Source organism: Aricia agestis, chromosome 11 (assembly GCF_905147365.1).
Source record: "Aricia agestis chromosome 11, ilAriAges1.1, whole genome shotgun sequence".
Taxonomy (NCBI): domain Eukaryota; kingdom Metazoa; phylum Arthropoda; class Insecta; order Lepidoptera; family Lycaenidae; genus Aricia; species Aricia agestis.
This window is the reverse complement of record NC_056416.1, coordinates 4,424,029-4,447,527: the sequence shown is the minus strand read 5'-3', so window position 1 is coordinate 4,447,527 and position 23,499 is coordinate 4,424,029. Positions and strand designations below refer to the sequence as shown.

At 36.4% G+C, this 23,499-nt stretch overlaps 1 protein-coding gene across 4 annotated transcripts in view; it reads right to left on the bottom strand.

Moving 5' to 3' along the window:
• Positions 1–7,598: 7,598 nt before the first annotated feature.
• The window catches only part of LOC121732077 (leucine-rich repeats and immunoglobulin-like domains protein 3), a 141,751-nt gene continuing 125,850 nt past the window's right edge, over positions 7,599–23,499 (bottom strand). For all 4 annotated transcript variants that reach the window (XM_042121861.1, XM_042121863.1, XM_042121862.1 and 1 more), the window contains 6 exons: positions 16,620–16,732; positions 14,155–14,291; positions 13,246–13,398; positions 12,343–12,523; positions 11,080–11,219; positions 7,599–10,877 (listed from right to left, as the gene is read on the bottom strand). In XM_042121861.1, the coding sequence (XP_041977795.1) occupies positions 10,609–10,877; positions 11,080–11,219; positions 12,343–12,523; positions 13,246–13,398; positions 14,155–14,291; positions 16,620–16,732 (993 nt within the window). In that variant the 3' untranslated portion in view covers positions 7,599–10,608. The remainder of the gene's footprint in view (positions 10,878–11,079; positions 11,220–12,342; positions 12,524–13,245; positions 13,399–14,154; positions 14,292–16,619; positions 16,733–23,499) is intronic.

The following is a 23,499-nucleotide window of genomic DNA, read 5'->3' as shown; positions in this document are numbered from 1 at the left end:
ACTTCCTCGATGGTACATGTACAATACTTAGAACATTATTTTGATAAATCTCGTAGGGTTCAGCCTGCGTTTGCAATGTAAGCGGAAAAAAATGAAATTATTTACGACATCAGATTAGAAATCTCAAAAATAACAGTATTTCTCCACTATTTATTGAATGTTATTATACTTATAAACCTTCCTCTTTAATCACTCTATCTAGTATCTATTAAAGAAAACCGCATCAAATCCCTTGGGTAGTTTTAAATACTATGTATATTGTATAGTGATTGATTATTATAAATTATAATATTAGATACAATGAGACATCTATAATTGTAAATTATTGTAATATTATAATACATTACGACAAAACTAATTTGATATGAGTTTTGTCATAATAACTTTATAAACTATACGTGGGAGAGCCATGCTTCGGCACGAATGGGCCGGCTCGACCGGAGAAATACCACGTTCTCACAGAAAACCGGCGTGAAACAGCGCTTGCGCTGTGTTCCGCCGAGTGAGTGAGTTTACCGGAGGCCCAATCCCCTACCCTATTTCCTTCCCTACCCGCCCCTAGTCCCTTCCCTTCCCATCCCTACCCTCCCCTATTATCCTATTCCCTCTTAAAAGGCCGGCAACGCACCTGCAGCTCTTCTGATGTCTGTCTGTCTGTCTGTCTGTGTCCATGGGCGACGGAAGTTGCTTTCCATCAGGTGACCCGTTTGCTCGTTTGCCCCCTTATTTCATTAAAAAAAAAAAAAAAAACACAACCAAATCTATGCGAGACAACGTCTTTATAAGTACGACTCTACGTTTTCATTTGAAAGAAATATTGATAAAAAGTTGTTTAGTTTCAGTTGTAAGCTCTCACATTTACCGCCCCGTAAAATGAAAATTGAACAGCAACGAAATAAATCATAAAAGTAAGTAATATACGAACTATAACCCGAGAGCCAGAGATATCCAGACTTTAATAATTTTATAATAGCTGAAATTTTACTTGTAACCTTCAATATAACGACCAACAACTGGAGGGTTTCGGTCGCGGTTGATTTAGGAGGTATCCAGTTCTGAAGATCTACATGTAACCTTAACTTCGATAATAATAAGTAAAGTGCATTTTTTTATCTCATTTTCTTCGGAGTAACTGTTGGAATCTCGTCTTCCAATACCGATAATTTTTACAGTTTCTTTCCTCTGTCAGACAACCTTAAACTTCCTTAAAGTTTTTATGAAATGAGATAGGTCTGGTTGTCGCTGGCTCTCTTACAAAGCAATAAACGAATGAAAAGTAAAAACTAGCACGGGGAATGGAAGTCGTGTTTTCACAAACAAATATAACTGCCATCAGCTTGCGTCCTATTTTAAAAACCAGTTACAGTTATCTCATATTCGTAACATTTGTTTATTTTTGCTGTGATTGAGTGGGAATTGTCGCTTGTGACAATTCTTTCAGCTCGTTACAAATTACAATAATAATCCAAGTAATGATTGCCTCGTATTCAATTAAGAGCCCATATGACTTTAACTTGACTACATATTTTAACCTAGATCTCAAAATCTGTAAGGTCTAGAAAACTGATTTTTTGACACAAGTAACTTCAGTTCATAAAGATTAAATGCTCAAGACGAAAACACGTTTACTCAAAAAATGTTCGATAGTTTCTTTTTTACAAAAAACCTCGTTTTAGACACATTTTTGCTTGGATCTTCGAAGTTTGCTGTCTTTTCTTTAATATTTTTGTATATCTAAAAAGGTATTGATAAAACCTAAATTTGCTCAAAACACTTTTTTCATAATCATTATAGTTCGTCTTTTATTCAAGTAAAACTAAATCGGCGATGACTGTTACTTGGCTGTTACTTTAGTGAGTTTAGAGGATCCTATTTATTGTATTATTTGCATGCCATTAAAACGGCAAAACATGTACTGTTTAACGCAAGCTTGTGACATCTTTTTATCATATTTTGAGCAAATAAAGATTTGCATTGAATTGAATTGATGATTCCGCGCCGTCCTTTTTCACCTGGCATATGAAAGACGGGCGTGAGTGTGAAGAGAGAAGGACGATGTTTGATTTTTAGAGTCAGGTGAGCTCTTAATATTGTCTTTTCTGTCATAAGTAAGATAAACGTGAGCAATAACATAATTTATTAAGGCCAGGGTTAACCCAGAAAAGTGGGCTTCAAGCAACTACATTATTTGCATCATTAAACATGCGTTGAGAACTTTTTATAACTAGAAATTTTAGAAGCGATTTTAGCCAATACGGCATTAATCCTTAATCAATTAAACTACATTGTTGATTTAATGTAGATTTATACCGCATAATCTTATATCTTTAAACGAGCAATTCTTGTATATATATATAATTGGAATCTCGGATTCGGCTCCAACGATTTTCATGAAATTTAGTATATAGGGGGTTTTGGGGGCGATAAATCGATCTAGCTAGGAATCATTTCTATAAAATGTCATTTTCATCGGATACCGAGCAAAGCTCGGTCAAACAGCTAGTATGATTTAAATGAATATATTTTCGAAGATATTACAGATTTAGCGGGATGTAGTTTTTGCGGCGGTACCGGCCATTAATGCGGGCCACGGGGCCCACGGGTAGTAATAACTAATAAGTAATTGATATAAATCAAAACTACTGAATAAATTTTAATCATTTTTTCAGTAAGTGACATAGGCTATATTACATTTTACTTATACCCGTGCGAAGCCCGGGCGGGTCGCTAGATAATAATATATTAATACGCGAGCGAAGAACTTTGGATCGGGTCGCTAGTATATTTTATAATTTCGTAAATTAATTTCCGCGTGCGCGATTTATAATTATTTAATAATTATAAAATAGGATAAAATAAAATAAAGTCTTAAACCACCATAGACTTTTAACAAAATATTGTTATATAAATTTTAGTAATGTTTTGTATGACGTTAATCGGAATAAAGTCAAAGAATAAACTAGACACTTTGTGAAAAGTTGTAAAGACTATACAATGTGGCTCCGAGCAATACGTGCTTTGATTTGTGTCTCTGTCAACTTTTTATACTTGTACAACTCTGAGAGAAATCTGCATATTTATGTCGCAGTTCTGACTCTGTTTTGTATTCTTTAGACTTTAGACTTACGATAGTTACAAAGATAGTATATTCTTAAAAATGTGAGTTTTCTGAGTCTTAAACAAACTGTTTTGTCCTATTGTTATTAATTTACATTACAAAACTTTATGTAATTAGCACTTATTTTCAGTATGCTTTGAATATGATATAAAATTAATAACGTTTAAATAAATAATAATAACTTGAGGTAATTTTTCTATGCCTAGGCCTTCTAAGCTTTGAAAAAGATGGCAAAATGAACTGGATGCCTACAAGATAGGCTGGCTTGCGGTGGCGTTAGAATGAGACAAATGGCATTGGAGGAGGCCTATTAGGGCACATAGGAGCAGTGGGATAGTATATAGGTTCTTAAAAAACTAACTATGACGTGGGAGAGCCATGCTTCGGCACGAATGGGCTGGCTCGACCGTAAAAATCGCGCTTGCGCTGTGTTTCGCCGAGTGAGTGAGTATATCCCTATTCCCTTCCCTACCCTCCCCTATTACCCCATTCCCTCTTAAAAGGCCGGCAACGCACCTGCAGCTCTTCTGATGCTGCGAGTGTCCATGGGCGACGGAAGTTGCTCTCCATTAGGTGACCCGTTTGCTCGTTTGCCCTCTTATTTCATAAAAATTAAAAAAAAAACTATCTTCAATATTACTATAATAAGTAAAATAATTGTATTGGATTGTTAGCATTAGAAATCAGAAGTATTTCCTACAGGTGAAACAGAATTCGTGTCCGAAAATTAGAAATCGGATCAGGGGTAAATAAAAACGGCTGATCTCGTAATCTGATCGGATCGAGTTTCGCCAAACCCAATTCACAATTAGCCTGATTTTGGCCAAACTGCAAAATGTCACGGACTTTTACGTTGTGGTTGAAAATCTTTTTGTTCAACTGTATACACGGTCAATTATACCTCCTAAATCCGAGTAATGACGATTTAAAATCATACTAGATGTCTCTAACTTAGTTATATCCTTAGATAATATAGTGCAGCGTGCTCGAATACAATATACCTATATTGTTTTGGGTTAAAAAACTCGAGACAAATAAAGTACTTATTTACTTTTTGTTCTGATCCGAAACGATTCTGACAATACATATGTACTTACTTCACATTTAATATTATAATTAATATTATACTTAATGATTTTTTAAATTGTTTCAGCTTTGTTCTTCTTGTTATTTTGTGCTGAATGCTGTTAGAAAAAGTGGCCTCTCAAAGTTGCTACACAAATTTTTCAGGCGCTCTGTCTAGTGTGTGATTGGAAATAATTATTTATTTCAGTTCATCGAAATAACATATTTCTTATCTTTGCCGTCTGTCTTGGATACTTACGATATTTATAATTTTAAATAATGCAAATATAACATTATTAAACAAGGCAAATTAAACAATTAAACATATTGTATCTATGATCTGGGACCTAGGTAATAAAACATTTAATACAGCCAACAATTTATAGCGGGTTCTAATTATTCCAATCAAATTTAATGTAAACGGGCACTAAAATTCATCAAATAAGTGCATTCAAATCCAGTGCTGGATTGTTACTGGATTGGTAAACGAGCCAACATTATAATAAAACTATAGACTTCTTCCACAGTACGCAATATGAAAGTCTATTCAGTAAATCCCAATGAGATTCGAAACAACACAAATAAAATACATGATTAGACATGGCCCTAGGGTTTGACGGCAGTAATTAAACCAGTAGTAAAAAGCTGTGAAAATGAGCTGTAAATAGGGTTGCCAGTAGGGCGATTCACGATTTCCATTCGACTCTGATTCGGAAACTTTACTATGCTGTCATTTGTATAAAAATTTAGCCGGACATTTGTATAAAAAAGCCGGAAACTCTCTCTAAGCTCTACACTCTCAGTATATTAATTCGGCAGAAGTACAACATGTTATTTAGCATCTAATTGATAAAATTTTACTTCTTGTCAGGTGTAAAGAAGTACATCTATTATTTAGCATCTAATCGATGAAAAATTTACTTCTTGTCAGGTGTAAAACCATCTAAAATGACTTGGATTTTTACATAAAATTATAGATTCAAAGTTGTACAAAAATCCGGACTCCCATTAATTTTGGGCGGACACGCAATCGAAAGCTTGGCTGTGTCCGGCTTTATCCGTAGTCCGTACGCCTGGCAAGTGGCAACCCTAGCTGTAAACTGTACAACAGCGAATAAAACGGACACGGTGCGTTCACAAAGTACTCAAATCAGTTTTATTGTCCATGTACGAGCTTTGTTATTAGATTTGCTTACGAATGGTGAGTGTCAGGGGCCAGGGCAGCAGATGTTTTTAGGACCCAAAGGGTCAAAACGGGACCCTATTACTAAGATTTCGATGTCTGTCCGTCTGTCTGTATGTGGTTCTTGAGTTACAGCCTGAAGACTGTAACTCAAGAACCACCAAAGCTAGACTTCTGAAATTTTCACAGATTGTGTTTAACTGTTGCCGCTATAACAATAAATATTAAAAAAATGTCAATGACGGCAATTATACATTTATGAAGCATTTTTTTATTTATAGTTTCAGGGTGCTAGTATATTAATTTCTAGTGCAACCTTCAATTTATAATATTTTTTTTTTTAATGAAATAAGGGGGCAAACGAGCAAACGGGTCACTTGATGGAAAGCAACTTCCGTCGCCCATGGACACTCGCAGCATCAGAAGAGCTGCAAGTGCGTTGCCGGCCTTTTAAGAGGGAATAGGGTAATAGGGGAGGGTAGGGATGGGAAGGGAAGGGAATAGGGGAGGGTAGGAAAGGGAATAGGGTAGGGGATTGGGCCTCCGGTAAACTCACTCACTCGGCGAAACACAGCAAGCGCTGTTTCACGCCGGTTTTCTGTGAGAACGTGGTATTTATCCGGTCGAGCCGGCCCATTCGTGCCGAAGCATGGCTCTCCCACGTATAAAAGCAGCAATACTCGACCTGCGGCCCGCCGGGCCTTTATCAGTGGCCCGCGTGAAACAATTTTTAAATTTTGAAATGAAACCATTTTCAAATTAATTCCTACCGGCAAAATATTGCACAGTTGCGGAAAACTGTGAAAAATTTTCTTCTTTTACATGGTTTTGAAGAACGATATTTTTTAACCTTAAAAAAATTGTTTGTGGCGAACTACACCAAGACTAAAACGTGTTTGCGGCCTGTGTAAAAAAAGGTTGAGTAGGGTAAGGGCGCCAGTAGTCAGCCCCACACCACTAGTCAGCCTTTTCCAGCTAAAAACCTATAGAAACAGCGTTCTATTGCAAATTAACCAATCAAGTTAATTTTAAAAAAAGCTTGGCCTTCTCATTGGTCAGTTCAGAACGTCACAATGACTCTAAGTGGCTGCAAGAAATGGTAATCTGATTCCAATTCGACGTTGTCACTAGTCGAGCCAAGATGCGGCGTACGCGCCAATATTTTCTTAGTGGGAAGTGCCCGACATAAAGGTGAGTTATTGTGATTTCTTCTTAACTTTTGTGACATATTTTATTAAAATATATTGTTATTACATTTTTTACGTCTAAATCAAATGAGTTATAGAACAGTTTCTTTATAGTTATTTAAATAATGAGGTGGCTGACTACTGGGTATACGATTCTTGTACAATATCTAGTGTTCAGCCACCCCCGGCTGAGTACTGGTCATACATAATTCCATATAAAAACCAGTAGTCGGCCGCCTAACTAGACACGGTCGAACCCCGGCTGAGTACTGGTGAGATATACCCAGTGTTCAGCCATCAGTAACTTACGCTGCTTAATTTATTCATTTATTTATGAAGCACCTACCTACTAAGTAATTTCTTAGTTTTTTGGCATTGTCAGAGACCAGACATGCATTGTTTATTTGTTTCAGCTCCATAGGTCTCTTTCGAGGGCCATCTAAGGAGAGGCTGACTACTGGTAGCTATTTGGCCGAGAACTGGGTTGTGACGGCTGAGTACTGGGGAAATGTGCCTTATTTTGAAAAATACTTTATTTTCAATACTTATTAAGAAAAATTCTCTTATATGTTAATTTCATAACAATATTTAATAAATGATTAAGTGAATGAGTACAAAAGGTTTTTGATTACTATTTTAAATAATTTTCTATCCACATTTAAACTTGCACTTTCCACTAAAAGGCTGACTACTGGTGCCCGTACCCTACCAGTGTTTTAAAGCGAAGGCGCTGTATAAATTTAAGTTGTATTTTCTTGAGGGGGAGTTAATTAATCATAATAAACAACTTCACCCTTAACTGTGAAGCAATAAGGAAACAATTAACAATTTCAACAATAAAACAACACTTTTAATTATATTTAAATTTTATTTAAACCGAAATTATATATACCTTTACAGGATATTTTCTCAATTTTTATTTAGAAATATTTTATTTTAATAATAAATGTGACCATAAACACTTGAACACTTTAAAACATTATTGCTAGTAGGGTTAACGTATTCCGCAATATCCAAATATAGCAATTCCGAGAGTTTTTTCTCCATCTGTAATTTTTTCCCGCCAAATGTGTAACAGTAGACATCTATAATTTTGGCAGCAAATTTTTTTTTTTTTTTGTATTATACTTCGCCTGTATCCGGTATGCGTTGACCCATAGAGTAACGAAACATTAGACATGACATACAATTTCGAAAGCACGCAACACTTAGACTGGAATACAACAACAATAATAGAATGTATACTAATTTGATATTCTCTATATAATAGTGTATACCTATCGATATGTTTATGATGGTTCCCACCTGACAATTTACAACATTATGTCAGAATATACGTTTTTAACTTGCGTCAGATTTTTATAAACTTTGTCATAGCTTCATTTTACCTAGAGGATAAATTATATGACAACAGGTACAGCTATATTTTTAAAGAATTTATATAACATGCTGATTAACTAGGCGCCTCATGCCTCATCAACTCTATGAAACCAGGGGCCGTACTACGAAACCGTTTTGAGGCTTAAACAATCGAACGAGAATCCGATTATTTGAGTCTCAAAACGGTTTCGTAGTAGGCCTCCTGGTGCCAAGACAATGTGTGCGTGTTGGACTATTAATACGACTGCGATTCATTTACGAGCATCGAGCGAGGACTATTGCAGTAATGTCTCAAAATTAATAATAGTTACTACGCTGTTTTAATAATTATTTTTAATTTATTCCACTTTGTTATTTCGTGGTGTGGCTAATTATCGTTTTACCACCGCTTTACCATAAAAGACAACTTTAATGCATAATTTATTTCAGGGCAATTCTCTTTTATTCTCGAATAACTCATTACTAAGTCAATTTCACCCAGGCAATTAAAAAATACGACACAAAAGTTGATCAAATTAACTCGAAGCTCACGTAATCACTCGTTTCGTATGCAGCATACTAATTGCGGGCTAATGCCGCGGAAAACACAGCCTTTGTAATTTCTGCCTCGTAAATAATAATTATCCCCCGGTATTTCTGGTAATAATGAAACTGCGACCACGAAAAACATTCACAACATTCACATCGAGAGATTAAAATGCCGTATCCTAATTCGCCTACATCTATGTTATCAGGTTTCCTCGACTCCGAATAAATACTCCTTATAGTAGGTGCATAAATACTGATAAAATTCGTGCGTATATAAGTATATGAAATATATGTGAACAACATCGATATCCTTAAAATACGTACAAAATGTACAAACGCGTGTAAAGGAATACAAAATAGGTATTCGGTCTCGCGTCCTACACGCATTTCACATTTTCAACAATATGCAATGTATATATTAGAAAATGGAGAGAAAAATTACAAATATGACAGTAACTATTATCACATAGAAAGCTTCACATATTTCGCAACAATTGTATACATATAATTTCACTTAAATAGGTTCAGACTAGGGGATATGTTTGGTTACTTATCACTTACATAACATGGATCACACTTGACGATTTAGTCCTCACATGGCTGACATAGTCTGACAGAGGGCTCACTCCGACCATGTGACTGAATAAATCGAACATAAAACATAATATGGATTACCCTATCATAATATAACATTAATGGCTTACAGTTCAATTTTGAAATGGCACGATCACGGGTAAAAAGCGACAACAATACTAGCATTTTATCTTTAATGATACATTGATAATAATATTATAATTGTTATAATTAATTTTCTTCTTTTTTTTTTGCTTTTTTCGATATTGGTTACTTGGAATTGCCAAAAAATATAGTGTTAACATTAAGGCTAAGTATAAGTCAAACAATGATCAATATGTTCGCTATGTTTTTTTTTATTCAACGATATTACGATGTAAAGTAATCATTTAAAATAAAATCGTAAAGAAGAAAAAATATTGCAAAAAGCCCCACCCGTTTAAAGTCACATTTATTACCCCATTATATGTTACGATATAATCGAATACTATTTGAAAGACGCTTAATAAAAAATTAAATTAAATTGTAAATTACAAAAATATTAATCGATAAAATTAAACTATGATATCTCACTTAATATTCAAAATTATTATAAATAATTCGATTAATAAAAACAATTAAATGCTACGTAAAACAACAGCATAAAATTTATTTAAACGTATCTAACACTTACCTATATCTAGTCTACATCGAATATTTAGGGGCTCTACCCGAACTCGATACGACGAGACTAACGAAATCTAAACGAGAGGTAGAACAATTTCAAGGAAAGAGATGCAGGGCCCCCGCTACCATATGTGCAATGTGTGCAATGCACACGGGCGCCATTCTCTAAGGGCGCCAAATCGTCATCTTTAGGGGCGCCAAAACCAAGGACCCAAAAAATTTGCCTAAAGAGGCGTTAAATCCTTTTTTTGCACACAGGCGCCAGTAGACCTTACGGCCCTGAAAAGATGTACTGGAATCGATTAAAATACAATAAAATATACGTGAACATACAACACGAGCCCCACTAGAGAGTAGAATAACATTGAATAGTCAACATGGTAAATGCGCAAAAGTTTACTATGTTAAGAGTACAATATAACCTACTTTATAAAAGGCGGGAATAAATAATTAAAAAATATTCAAAGATTTATCGTTCAAATAAAATTATACAAAGATGCTCCTCGCATTAAAGTGTTACAAGAGATGACCTGAAGTCTCACTTCATAGATTGAGTTCCGCCTACTTTAGTTGGTAAATTTCTCTAAATTTAGGCATACCTACCGAATGATTGTCTAATTTTAAAATACATGGTGTATCACTACCATTAGTCCATTACTCGACCTATAAAACCGCCGTATCACAAGTTGCCCATTCAAAAACACTACTTTTCAGCCCAAAATTGATATGTATCGTATATTATTGCGTAAATTCATCACGTTTATTATAATATTCAACGAAACTTTAAATTCGAAGAATTCTCATCGAGTTATCCGGCCACAGCTAACTCGAATCGACTCTTCTGAACTAATGAGGGTAAACAAAAATAACGATTCAGAGCCATCTGTCGACGACGATAAATAATTTGCTTAGTTTAGGAGCCATCTAGCGACGGCCAGGGTAAACGCAGTAGTGAACTTCGGGTACACGGAGACTGCGCTTGAAATCCTGCCAAATCCCGGTTTTCGTTTGCAGCTCATCTTCTCGAGGGGCATTTTGGCGACGCTGTACTCTCGATGCTCGTTCACCATGGTGCAGACTGTGCGCTTCTTCTGCATCATCTCGTCATCCCGGTCCCGAAGACCAGCAAGCCAGGACTCGTACCAGGCCAACTCGCAATCACATATCAGAGGGTTATCTAGACAGAAATGAAAAAGATCTCAATAAATTGAAATTCAAATCCAATTCAAATTCTTTAATTGAATTTAAGCAATATTATAGTATTCATAATTTAGTCATCGTCGTTAACGTAGTTTTTATACACTGCAAAACCATGTACGAATATAAATGAATTGCTCGTATTATGTTAGGCTAGGTATCTTCTAATACAAGTAACATACCCATAATATCAACAACGCGTAGAGTATCTAGTATCGGCTCCATTATTTCCTCGGGTATGTGATTCAACTTGTTGTTCTGCAGATTTAGAGTTTCCAGAGAGTTCAAATTGTCGAAGCCCATCGTAGGCAGCGAGTGGATCCTAAGGAAAAAAATATTTCATACATTTACGAATCTGGCGAGAGATCAGGCGCAGGACCGACTTTTTACATGCCCATCCGACGCATGGATCATCTTACTTGTCAGACAATCAGGTGATCAGCCTGCATGGTTTTATCCAAACTTGGAAATACGATATTGTCAATCGTGGTTTTATATGGAAAATTACAAGTTTTTGACAGGGTGTCAATGACCGCTAGCGACAAGTTAGCCCGAGTGGAGTATATGTTTACAACCACGCTCAAGAGTCAAGAGCCACGCTCTAAACCATTGGACCACGGAAGCGTTCTATCTCTCTGTATCTATCTCTGTCTATAAATAGGTCACCTAGTGACGGAGTAATGAGGGTTGAATAGAAAAACGGCTACATGCCGTAGGGTCTATCGTGTCAATTTATATGTCAAACAGCTGCCATGTGTCACGAAATAGCTTCCACGTGTCACGATATAGCTTTCATGACACGACATTTGACAAGAAAGACCCTACCGTTCCTCTGGTGGCAAATGATATTTGACAACCCTCATTGTGAAAAATAGCCCACGATGTAAGTACTCGTAGTTCTAGATCTATTTTGAATTTTCATATTTTCTCGAAACAAACTACACACTAACTAATGAATCCATATAACTCCATATTAATTGATCATCGTTTTCCCAATTTAGCTGAAACGTGTATCTTATATCAATAAACAACAACAATCACTGTTACTTAAGTTACTAAACAAGCAGGGACTGGAAGTATTTGCAAATCACTCGTCTTAATTAATCAAGTTATATTCAGTCACAAGCTGAAACATTAGACATTCAATTTTAATTACACGTCCCCTTGTTGCGTAAACAGTTGTACTGTTTCATTGTTCATTTCTGGGGCATGAATTTCGAGGGTGGCCTTGAATGTTTTTAACTTTTGAGGCCATCCAAATTTCACGTAATATGCTCAAATTTTAGTGAGCATAGATTGTAGGCAAGCTTATTTGCAGCCTACTGTCAAATATGTCTTATGTTCGGCTGTCTTTGTTTTCATACCAATGGTAGTGTACCATAAAGTCAACGATTAAATAGTAATTTTTTCGAAAATTTTTAACTGTAATTTTTTTCGGTACTTACATATTCTTCTGCAAGTTCAAAAACGTAATCGAGTCCCCGTATCCAGTGAACGCGTCTTCGTTGATGTAGGTGATGTTGTTGGAGCGGAGGTCCAAGTGACGTAGACGATGGAGGGGACGAAGGGCTTCTGATGGTATCTCATGAAGACGGTTGTCACCAAGTCGTAGGTACTGAAGGTTTTCTGGGTGAGAAAATAACAAAATGAAATAACGATCACAAAAACTAGAAGACGGTTAATAATTATTAACAAAATTTTAAATCTGTAGGTTCATGCATCATATTGATTTTTCGTTATTCGAATGAGTGTATGTTTAGGTCTACCAGAATCTGATGGTAAAAAGAAAGAAATTAAATTGACTCTAGAAGTACCGGGGTAATTGGAATAAAATATTTTGATCCTCTTTTTTTTCCTTATAGCGGCTTATTCTGTGTGTGAAACATGTAAATATAAAAATGTATCCAATGATCAAGGATATTTTTTTAAAATCTGCCATCAAAATTTGCCATCAGATTCTGGTAGACCTATAATGCTGGAAGTTGTAGAGATATTTAAATAAAAATTCACAATACATAGTCTACTCTACTATAACAGAAGTTGGTTCATAGGCAGATGGCAGACCTATGTAATTTGCTCACGGTATGTCTATTCCAGCCGACAGATCACAACCAACGCTAAATTGACATAACCCGACCAAATGACCTGGGCCCGCCATCTGCCTATGAATCAATTTCCTCGATGGTACGATCACGAGCGCAGTGGCAACTTCGTTCCAAATTTAAAAACCTGTTATAAGTTGCAGATCTTTGAATAACGTTCCATAATTCTAAATTTAAAATTACACCTCCTTGGAATTAAGTTACATAAAGTGACTTCTAAATTTCAAGCGCACTCAAGTCCATTACCTTCGAGGCCGGAGAACGCTTTTTCATCGATCCTCTGTATTTGATTGCCCTCCAGTTCCAAGGAATTCAGGAACGTCAGATGCGAGAACACTTGAGACGGGACCTCCTTCAGTTGATTGTGCGCCAAGCCCAACGAGTCCAAGTTACGTAAGCCTTGAACGAATTAGTTTATATTCAAATTTCGTTTCAAAATTGGAAAATCCCATTGCTGTAATTGCCTTTACAATTGGAAAATATTTTGTGTAGATTTGTAATATTCTTATACATAAAGTAACTGTTTAAAATATAATAACTCTTGTTTGTGCGATGCTATTTATACAATAACAAAATGTTTGAATATGGAGGATAGAAGTAAGCACTGGACAATATTACTATGCTGGGGAAAAGCTATAACTATATAGATTTAAGAAATTATTATTCCCATTGGCTAGTCGTATCAGCTTTATAACCAATGGTATCCCATCTGCTTTGAATGCATTTAGCATTATATGATCACAAAGCAGAATCTACCCAGAATGCAGTAAGTACATAACATTTTTCAAAATTTGAACTGCAGGGGGATAATGAGTAAAATAAACTTTTTAATCGGGACTTAACGCGACTTATTTAAGTAGTAATGCTACTACGAGTACATACTTTTTCTCGACGTTATGTACTCGTATTAGCATTACTACTTAAATAAGTCGCGTTAAGTCCCGATTAAAAAGTTTAATTATAATGCAACGCGAAAGTTTAAAATGTTATAATGAGTAAAATAGCCTCAAATCTGCTTTGAATGCATTTAGCATTATATTCATAATATCACAAAAGACATCAGCCAAAATGCAGTTACCCATAAAATATATTTTCTAGATTCAGTTGTGGAATTTCAAGATTTCATTACCAGATGGGTGAAAATTTTAGAATTACCGGCGAAATCGCCCTCTGTAATGGTCGTGATGCGGTTTTCTTGCATTTCCAGTTTCTTGAGGTTCTCCAGCAGCGCTAATGCCTTCTGGGGCACGGCCGTCAATTCGTTACCGCCGAGATTAAGGCGCTTCAGTTTCCTAAGGAAGAGGAATTTAGCGTCATTAATTTTATAAAACGACTTTATTTTTATCCCTTAGAGTGCAGCTGCTAGAGAATTAGTGTATTGCATTGCATCGAGTTAGAGTCAGAGCGACTTAACGTGCGACTAAGGGTAGTTCTGAAAAACACACTCCAAAGCAGCAGATAATTTGCCACGTTAAAGCGTTGCATCTACGGACGTGATATTTTGACGGCATAATTATTATAGAATGGAGATAAATTAGTGAGGAATTCATTATCATTACCATACAATGCGTTATACCTATCTGACGACGCAACGCACCTGAATACAATTATTAAGCAATGGAGGCTTTACTATTAGATGGTGTCTAGTTAAATAAGAAAAATATTAAGACAGGTTAAGGACTTTAACAATTGGGAATTTAAAATAGATTTTAACAATCCTTTGTAAATAAAATAAAGCAAAAAACTTAAAAGGTGTCACGGGACATCCGAATGGAACGAAGTTATTTCTTATAATATTCAAAAAACCTGTACACATTGTACACATAAAATTATACACTAAAAAAATAAATTAAAAAACGCCATCACTCTATGGAATACTATAACAAGTAACAACGCTTTGCTGTTTATTCTTAAAAAAACGCCATCTAGTTGACGCACAGCACAGTAATATTATCAACGCCCTCTGCCCATACAGGTACTAATAAAAATGTGTCGAGGTCTGTCTAGCCTCCTTTACGCCGAACGCGCGATAAGGAACTTCGTTCAAATAATAAAGTCTTCATATTATAGAACTTCTCGACACGCCATCGCTAACTTTACAAATTGTAGAAACAAAAACAATAATTCACCGAATTAAAAACTTTTATTTCGCTAATAAAAACGCAACAAAACTTTTTAGTGATCGTTAACTTTTTGTTTTTCGAACAAATTAGAAGATAAAAAAGTAACATTTGTCATTAGAGTTGAACTCGTTTAAGCCAACTTTTGTAATCTGGGCCCCTATCCGTGATGTTTTCTTTATCGCTACATTATCTAAGAATCGTTGATCAAAATGTATGGATGATGATCAAAATGTATGGATGATGATCAAAATGTATGGAATTCACATTACGCGACTCCGAGTCGAACTACAACTTCATAATATTATCGAATGCTTGTGTTAATTAATTTCATACATTTTGACCAGAGATTCTATAAAGAAGCGATAAAGAAGCCTTAGTGGCAAGCGACTATCGTAAACGCTAACGCTAACGCTACAAAATGTATGGGATTTGACATTAGTATTCGCTAGCGCAGCGATGACTTATGTCAAATCGCATACATTTTGTAGTGTAAAGGTATGCTTATACGGGCAATTAAAATTGCTCCACTCCAGTCAATTCTCGTCAACTTTAACGTCACGACTACATCAAGCAATTATCGGCAACAAGTAGCAACAAGCAGCAATATTGCGCAATACATCGCAATACAATTGATCGATATGGCGCAACTTCATCAACTAGTTGCTAGGCAATACTGTCATACACGAACCCATCGGATATTCGTCAATTCGTATCGGCGACATTGAGCGATATGAAATATCTGGAGCAATATCGCCGAAATAATTGCCGCAATTTATTAAAATTGCTCCATATTGCTCCACTAATTGCTCCAGACGGTCTATTCTTGACTCCGGGCAATTATTGCCCGTGTTAGCGCTTCTTTAGCGTTAGCGTTTACAATAATCGCTTACCACTCAGGACGAATATGGACGTTTATTATACGTTGTCACATACACGTGACAACGTATAATAAACGTAATTAAACATCCTTGACCTATCGACAAAACTGTTGTTTGTGTAAGTGCCACTTCTGTATCCTTTACATGAGTTAATCAATAAATTATATTTTATTCAGCAGTTATGACTTATTGAATTCCGTTCTAGGTCAGGGGGATTTTTGAAGTTTTAACACATTTGAGTATATTATCTATGAATTATAAATAAGAATTTTGAACTGTTGTTATTGTTAAGTACATAATATTTTTGTAAGGTAATTAACAAAATAAAACAAAAATTATTAAATATCTTTTCCGCCAACGAAACGGAACGGAAACCAATTTTACCGTTGGTAGTCGTTCCTGTTGGATAACAAAAAGTGTCGAGCACTATTATCAATATCAAAACAATTTAATGTACTGTACTTAATAAAAAAACACGGGGCTGTTTTGCAAGGGAACGAAATACGCAGCCATATTCTGAAATGTAAATTTTGCATATTTTTATTATCATTTACTGAGGTAATTTAAGGTGGCAACGTCACGCATAAATATCCTTGTAGACATGACAGCAAATACTCACTTCTCCAACCCCTTGAAAGCCTCTCCGTCGACCACAGATATCTTGTTCTCATACAGCGTCAGAATCTCCAGCGTGTCCAGACCTAGGAACGCTCTGTTGTGCACTGCAGTCACCTGGAATGCTGGTGTGATTAATAGGGAATATGCATGATTTTTTTTATGACTTTAATTAGTCCTTAATATCTTTACAAATGAGAACAAAACATAAATAGGCCTCAAAATATTCAAATTATTCCTTAAATTGAAATTTAAAACATTTGTAGCGTTCAAACGCCGGCATTCAGCGCGCCATGTTGATGACGTCAGATGTTATGTCCCGTGTTTGTTTCCTTTAGTGATTCAGTTACTTCGTACTTATTTTCGGGTTTATTTGCTATTGAGATCATTGAAGAGGCTAAAAAACCTTCTTACAAGTATTGTGTGATACTGAAGTGCAAAAGCATTACTAGAAACACACCTGACAAAGTATTTTTCGTATTCCAAACGATGTAAAAATACGAGAACCATGGTGTAAGATGATGAAAAGCGATGTTTTTTTATGAAATAAGAGGGCAAACGAGCAAACGGGTCACCTAAAGGAAAGCAACTTCCGTCGCTCATGGACACTCGCAGCATCAGAAGAACTGCAGGTGCGTTACCGGCCTTCTAAGAGGGAATAAGTAATAGGGGAGGGTAGGGAAGGGAATAGGGGAGGGTAGCGAAGGGAATAGGGTAGGGGATTGGACCTCCGGTAAACTCACTCACTCGGCGAAACACAGCGCAAGCGCTGTTTCACGCCGGTTTTCTGTGAGAACGTGGTATTTCTCCGGTCGAGCCGGCCCATTCATGCCGAATTTTGTATAGGTCTGAATATAAGTTTTTATTCACTTTTTAAATTTATACTAGAAATTTATATGGCAAAACAACGTTTGCCGGGTCAATCGTAAAATCAAGATTTGATGCAAAATATTCTAACATCATAAATGCATTTATTTTCGGTAGATAGTCCGATTGTGCTATGATAAAACCTAATATACTCATTTATAAAACCTAATATACTCATATAGATTCACTATAAATATAGATTCACCAGAAATCACCAGTTTTAAACTATTTTTCTAACAAATACTATAACCACAGTATGAATATCGATACGACGTTTCGACCAATGGTGGCGCGTTTAGTAAGTTTGAATTTCCCTCCATTAATTTTAATTTTTTAAACATTATTTTATGAGTTTAAATGATAACTAATTAAAAAAAATACCTTTTGATTATAATGTAAGGATGATAAAGATTACAGAAAAATATATTTGAGATGGAATTATTTTTTTTGCATATTCCCTATTCTAGAAATGATGTCTAGTCACTATGAGACAAGCAAGCTTAGCATAACAACATTAAGAAGCGCATACACGGGCAATAATTACGGCAATAATTGCTCGGCAACACGAATGGAGCGATCTGGAGCAATTAGTGGAGCAATATGGAGCAATTTATTTCATATCGCTCAATATCATAATTCATATCGCTCAAAATATATTCGATGGCCACATCGCTCAATATTGTATTGAGCAATATTGCTGCTTGTTGCCGCAAATTGCTTGATGTAGTCGTGACGTCGAGTTTACGAGAATAATTGACTGGCGTTGGCCAATTTTAGTTGCCCGTATAAGCGCACCATTAGAAACAGGAAAGAATGGACATTCTAATGACTTTTAGTGACAAAATGGCGGATCATCTTTGTGTGTCACTTAGTCTATTCTTCCGTAGAAAGAAACCGCTTCTATGGTGATCAATGACCATGCTAAGCCTGCATAGATTGAGGCTGATTTTAGCCTCAAGCAGACTGCACGCGCACCGTTGGCGCTATCAGCCTGAGATGTATGAAATTTTAGGAAGTGTTTTTGAATACCGCGTAGTGGTCTGCGCTGCGAAGTTATGTTTTTTAAAACAGTAATAATAGGAAATTATTCTTACAGCTTACAATAAATGGCTGGTCTCTGAATAAAGTAATAAACTTATTCTTCTATAACATACACTAGCTATTTGACTAGGTATTTCACCGAGCTTTGCTCTGTATTCGATAAAACATGAATAAAATGACATTTTCTAAAAAATGTGATTCCTAGCTAGATCGATTTGTCGCCCCCAAAACGCCCTATATACTAAATTTCATGAAAATCGTTGGAGCCGCTTCCGAGATTCCAATTATATAATATAAACAAGAATTGGGCGTTTAAAGATATAAGATTATGGTTAGGTACTATGATTTATTTTCCGATAAAATTAACCAAGCAATCAACGTTAACGAACCAAAACATGACTTTAAACGTTACTTAATGACACGCTTTAGTTAATGAGGTCCTTATAGTCACAACTCACATGACATGAAATAATCTATACTAATATTGTAAAGAGGTATACTTTGTTTGTTTGTTTGTATGTTTGTTTGTTTAATTGTAATGAATAGGCTCAAAAACTACTGGACCGATTTTAAAAATTATTTCACCATTCGAAAGCTACATTATTTACGAGTAACATAGGCTACTTTTTATTTTGGAAAATATAGGGTTCCGTAAGATATTTGGGTTTTTCTGACACAAGGTGAAAAAATCAACCATAAAAGTTACTTATTTTGCGTACGCTGCCTAAACTATAAAAGATAGAACCATACAATGTTCTAAGTAAATGTAGGTCTTATAAATGTCTACAAAAATGTCCGCGACACACTATACCTATCTATGTCGATTGAGGCACAACAACCATTTTTTCATTTAAAAATCTTGATTTTTTTTTGGACTGCATTTAAAAGTATTTATTTTACTCATGCTGATAATCCTTATTAAAATAAATTATTTCATCACTAATCACTAAGTACAGTTTGTGTAGATAATATTTTGTCTTTGAATGATTAAAATTGGACGTTTGGTTTAGAAGTTATGGCGAAATTAAAAATTGCGATTTTCGGTACGACCGTTTCGAAGTGGGCGCTACCAAGGCCCCCGCCTTGGTAGCGCCCACTGCGCCGCGCAGTACAGCGAAGATTATGACCGGCCCGGCAGCTGGTGAATCTATATTCTATACTAATATTATAAATGCGAAAGTATCTCTGTCTGTCTGTCTGTCTCGCTTTCACGCCAAAACTATTGAACCGATTGTAATGAAATTTTGTACACAGATAGTCTAAGGCCTGAGAAAGGACATAGGCTACTTTTTAACTGGAAAAAGAGGTTGTATTATATAATCTATACTAATATTATAAATGCGAAAGTATCTCTGTCTGTCTGTCTGTCTGTCTCGCTTTCACGCCAAAACTACTGAACCGATTGTAATGAAATTTTGTACACAGATAGTCTAAGGCCTGAGAAAGGACATAGGCTACTTTTTAACTGGAAAAAGGGGTTGAATTATATAATTCGTTCAAATTAAGTTAGTTCCAAAAACTCATAACAGATGGCGCCAATAGTCGCCTAGATCGCACTATCGCTTGCTCATATGTATTTCTATAAGAGGTGGTACGATGTTGAGGCGGGTTTTTCGATTCTTTCGATTGTTATACACGTTATTAATTAATAACTCACCTACCAACTTAGATATCAGAAACAACAGCGCCAAAACTACTGAACCGATTGTAATGAAATTTTGTACACAGATAGTCTAAAGCCTGAGAAAGGACATAGGCTACTTTTTTACTGGAAAAGGGGGTCGTGAGGGGGTGTTTATGCGTAAATTTGTTCAAATTAAGTTAGTTCTAAAACTCATAACAGATGGCGCCAAGAGTCGCCTAGATCGTGCTATCGCTTGCTCATATTATGTATTTCTATAAGAGGTGGTACCATGTTGGGTTTAAATTTTCGATTCTTTCGATTGTTATACACGTCATCAAATAACTCACCTACCAATATAGATATCAGAAACAACAGCATACCAATAATAAATACTAAATAGTTTATGGGGAAAGCTAAAGTTGTGTAATGCAGCTAAGTTGTGTTAAGCTAAATAAGCGCCCTTAAAATTTGGTATAAAAAAGTTTAATTAAAAAAAAAATTATGTGCACACTACACGGCTGTTTTGGGTGTTTTCATTAAAGGAGTGAGCACACTGAGACGCGCCGTGCCGGGGCCGCAAAATCCGCCTCCATACAATTTGTATCGCACACTGTGTCGGGGCGCAGCGGATTTCCGCTTCCATACAAATGGAGGCGGATTTTTGCGATGAGCCCCGGCACGCTGAGCCCCGGCACGGCCCGTGTCAGTGTGCTCACTCCTTTAAGAGGTACCAGGGTTTTAAAAAGCTTTTGACACCAATTTTGTTGACACCGCGCGCTATAAACTGAAGTCCACGCGGACGAAGTCGCGGGCAACATCTAGTATATAATATAATAGTTCCTATAACGACCTATTCGATGTGTTTCTTAAAACCATGGTAATTTTACTAAAAATAACTACAGTGAAATTGACATAAAAGAAGAAACAAACAGTAATATAAAAAATATTATGTAGCTTTCAATGTTTCTTTACTTTGACCCTAAGTAAAAACACTGTTTATTATTCAGAACTTACAAGACCTAAAAAGACTTCCGCCGATTTTTCCAACAAAAGACAAGCAAACTGGTTCTTAACCGGCGGTCCGCGGACCACTGGTGGTCCCTGTAGGCATTCCAAGTGGTCCGCGAAGCCATCCTATTATTATGTAAGAATTCGGTAGTTAGTAAAAAGTATGCACACAGTCACAAAATCACATTAAATTAAAATCTGTAACTTTTCTATTTTTTCAAATAAAAAAAATTGTGCTAATTATAAAGCTGTGCTTGTTTTCTTTATCAAATAACTCTTAGCTTAGGTAAACTAACTGGGTTGTCCCCGGCAAGACAAACATTTGGTGAGATCCCTCCCTCATGAGTACACAAAATAGTACAAGTACTCATGACTAAAAGGTTAAGAACCACTGGACTAGCACCTAGAAACTTCTATTAAGCTCCAATTACATTTACATGTAATCGATCTCCCTCTATACTAAGGCTTGCTGTTTACTCGCGAAGTTACCGCAGCACGCTCGCCTAATGGATTGAACTTTAATGTTTCTTGAGACAGAGCAGACATTTTAGCCAACAGCCTTAAATTCTTAACAGCAATTAATGTGATGGTTTTAATACCCTGTATTGTGTTTCATAGGTAATGGTGGAAATTGATGATAATTAAATTATTAAGAATAATGTGTCTTCACATTAATATCACTTTATGACTTTTTCTTTACTTTTCTCGCCCATTTAGACAGCTAAAAAGTAAGCAAAGGTGCCGGTTGGCAGCGGGCGACATGAAGTTGTAGCAGAGAACGTGTCGTCGCAAGAAATACATAGAAACGTAGTGTACGTTTCTATGTATTTCTTTGAAATACTCTGCGCAGCTAACGACACGACTCTGGCGACACTTATTCATAGAAACTTGCTTTTGCCCGCGGCTTCGCTCGCGTTAAGAAGTATTATTATATTATACAACCCCTATTTTATCGTCTTAGGGGTGGAATTTATCAAAATCCTTTCTTAGCGGATGCCTACATCATAACATCTACCTGCATGCCAAATTTCAGTCCGATCCGTCCAGTGGTTTGGGCTGTGCGTTGATAGATCACTATGTCAATCAGTCAGTTAACCTTTGAGTTATATATATTTAGATACATAGAAACCAGTAGTGTCGCGACGACACGTCGTCTGCTGCAGCTTCATGTAGCCGGCTTCCAACTTGTACCTTAAGGTGGACTCTACACTAGTAAAGTGAAGTCGCGTAGACGCGTCGTAAGTCGTGACCATAGTAAAAGGAGGGGAAGTAAGTTATCTTCATACAAAGGCACCGCGCGCGGCATGCATGTGTGCGCCATAGTATCAATGCGTCGCCACGTACGGCACACAACAAAATCTCGGCGGTACCAGCCTTACAAAACTGGCCGAGATTTCGTTGTGTGCCGTACGTGGCGACGCATTGATACTATGGCGCACACATACAAGCCGCGCGCGGTGCCTTTATATGAAGATAACTTACTTCCCCTCCTTTTGCTATGTCGTGACCGTGACAATTATTAAGGAACCAAAAAATTATCATCACTATGAGCCATGATTTTGGCGTATTACAAACGCGCAGATGCTTTAATCGTGTTTTAAATCTATGATGATTTTAGCTTTAAACAATGTTTATTGTTAACAAATCTAAAAAGAGCGTGTTTTATGTGCATACATACTGAGTACACTACTATGTGAGTACACTTGCTAGAAGTGAAACTTCTGTTGAAAATCGTGACAGCATCGTTACGCAAGATTACGACTTCACGACGCTTCCTCTAAATATTACTCTCGCGCCTAAAGAAGTTTCACTTCAAAAATCCGTGCAATAGCTATGTACCATAAAGTTAATATACCTAGAGGAATAGAGAAACAAAGGCCTGAGCAAGAGAGATGTCACTATCAGTAACACTGCGTGGTAAAAAGAGACGTCTCTTTTTTTGACGTCCAGTCGGCACGTGCCGCACGTTGACAATTTAATCTCATAGAAATCATGTTCGATCATGCGTTGTGTAGGTGTATACGTACTCACATTTTTACACACAGATGAAACCAATTTCGGTTTCGTTTGACAGCTCGAGATTGTTGGTCTATTCCGCTAGGTATATTAACTTTATGCTATGTGCTTTCGTCTCCTTCTTTCATTCAACTTTCGTTTTGGCGCATTCAATAATTGAATACGTCAACGAACGCAACGCCAACATTGTCATTTTTGTTTTTTGGATACGGTCAGACTGGGCATGCGTCGCGGGCATGCCTCACGTTCGCTGTTGCCTGCGCTATAACGCATGCCCTTGGGCCTTGACGAACAGAAAAAGGCACTGTGTGGACAAATGCACCGTTAC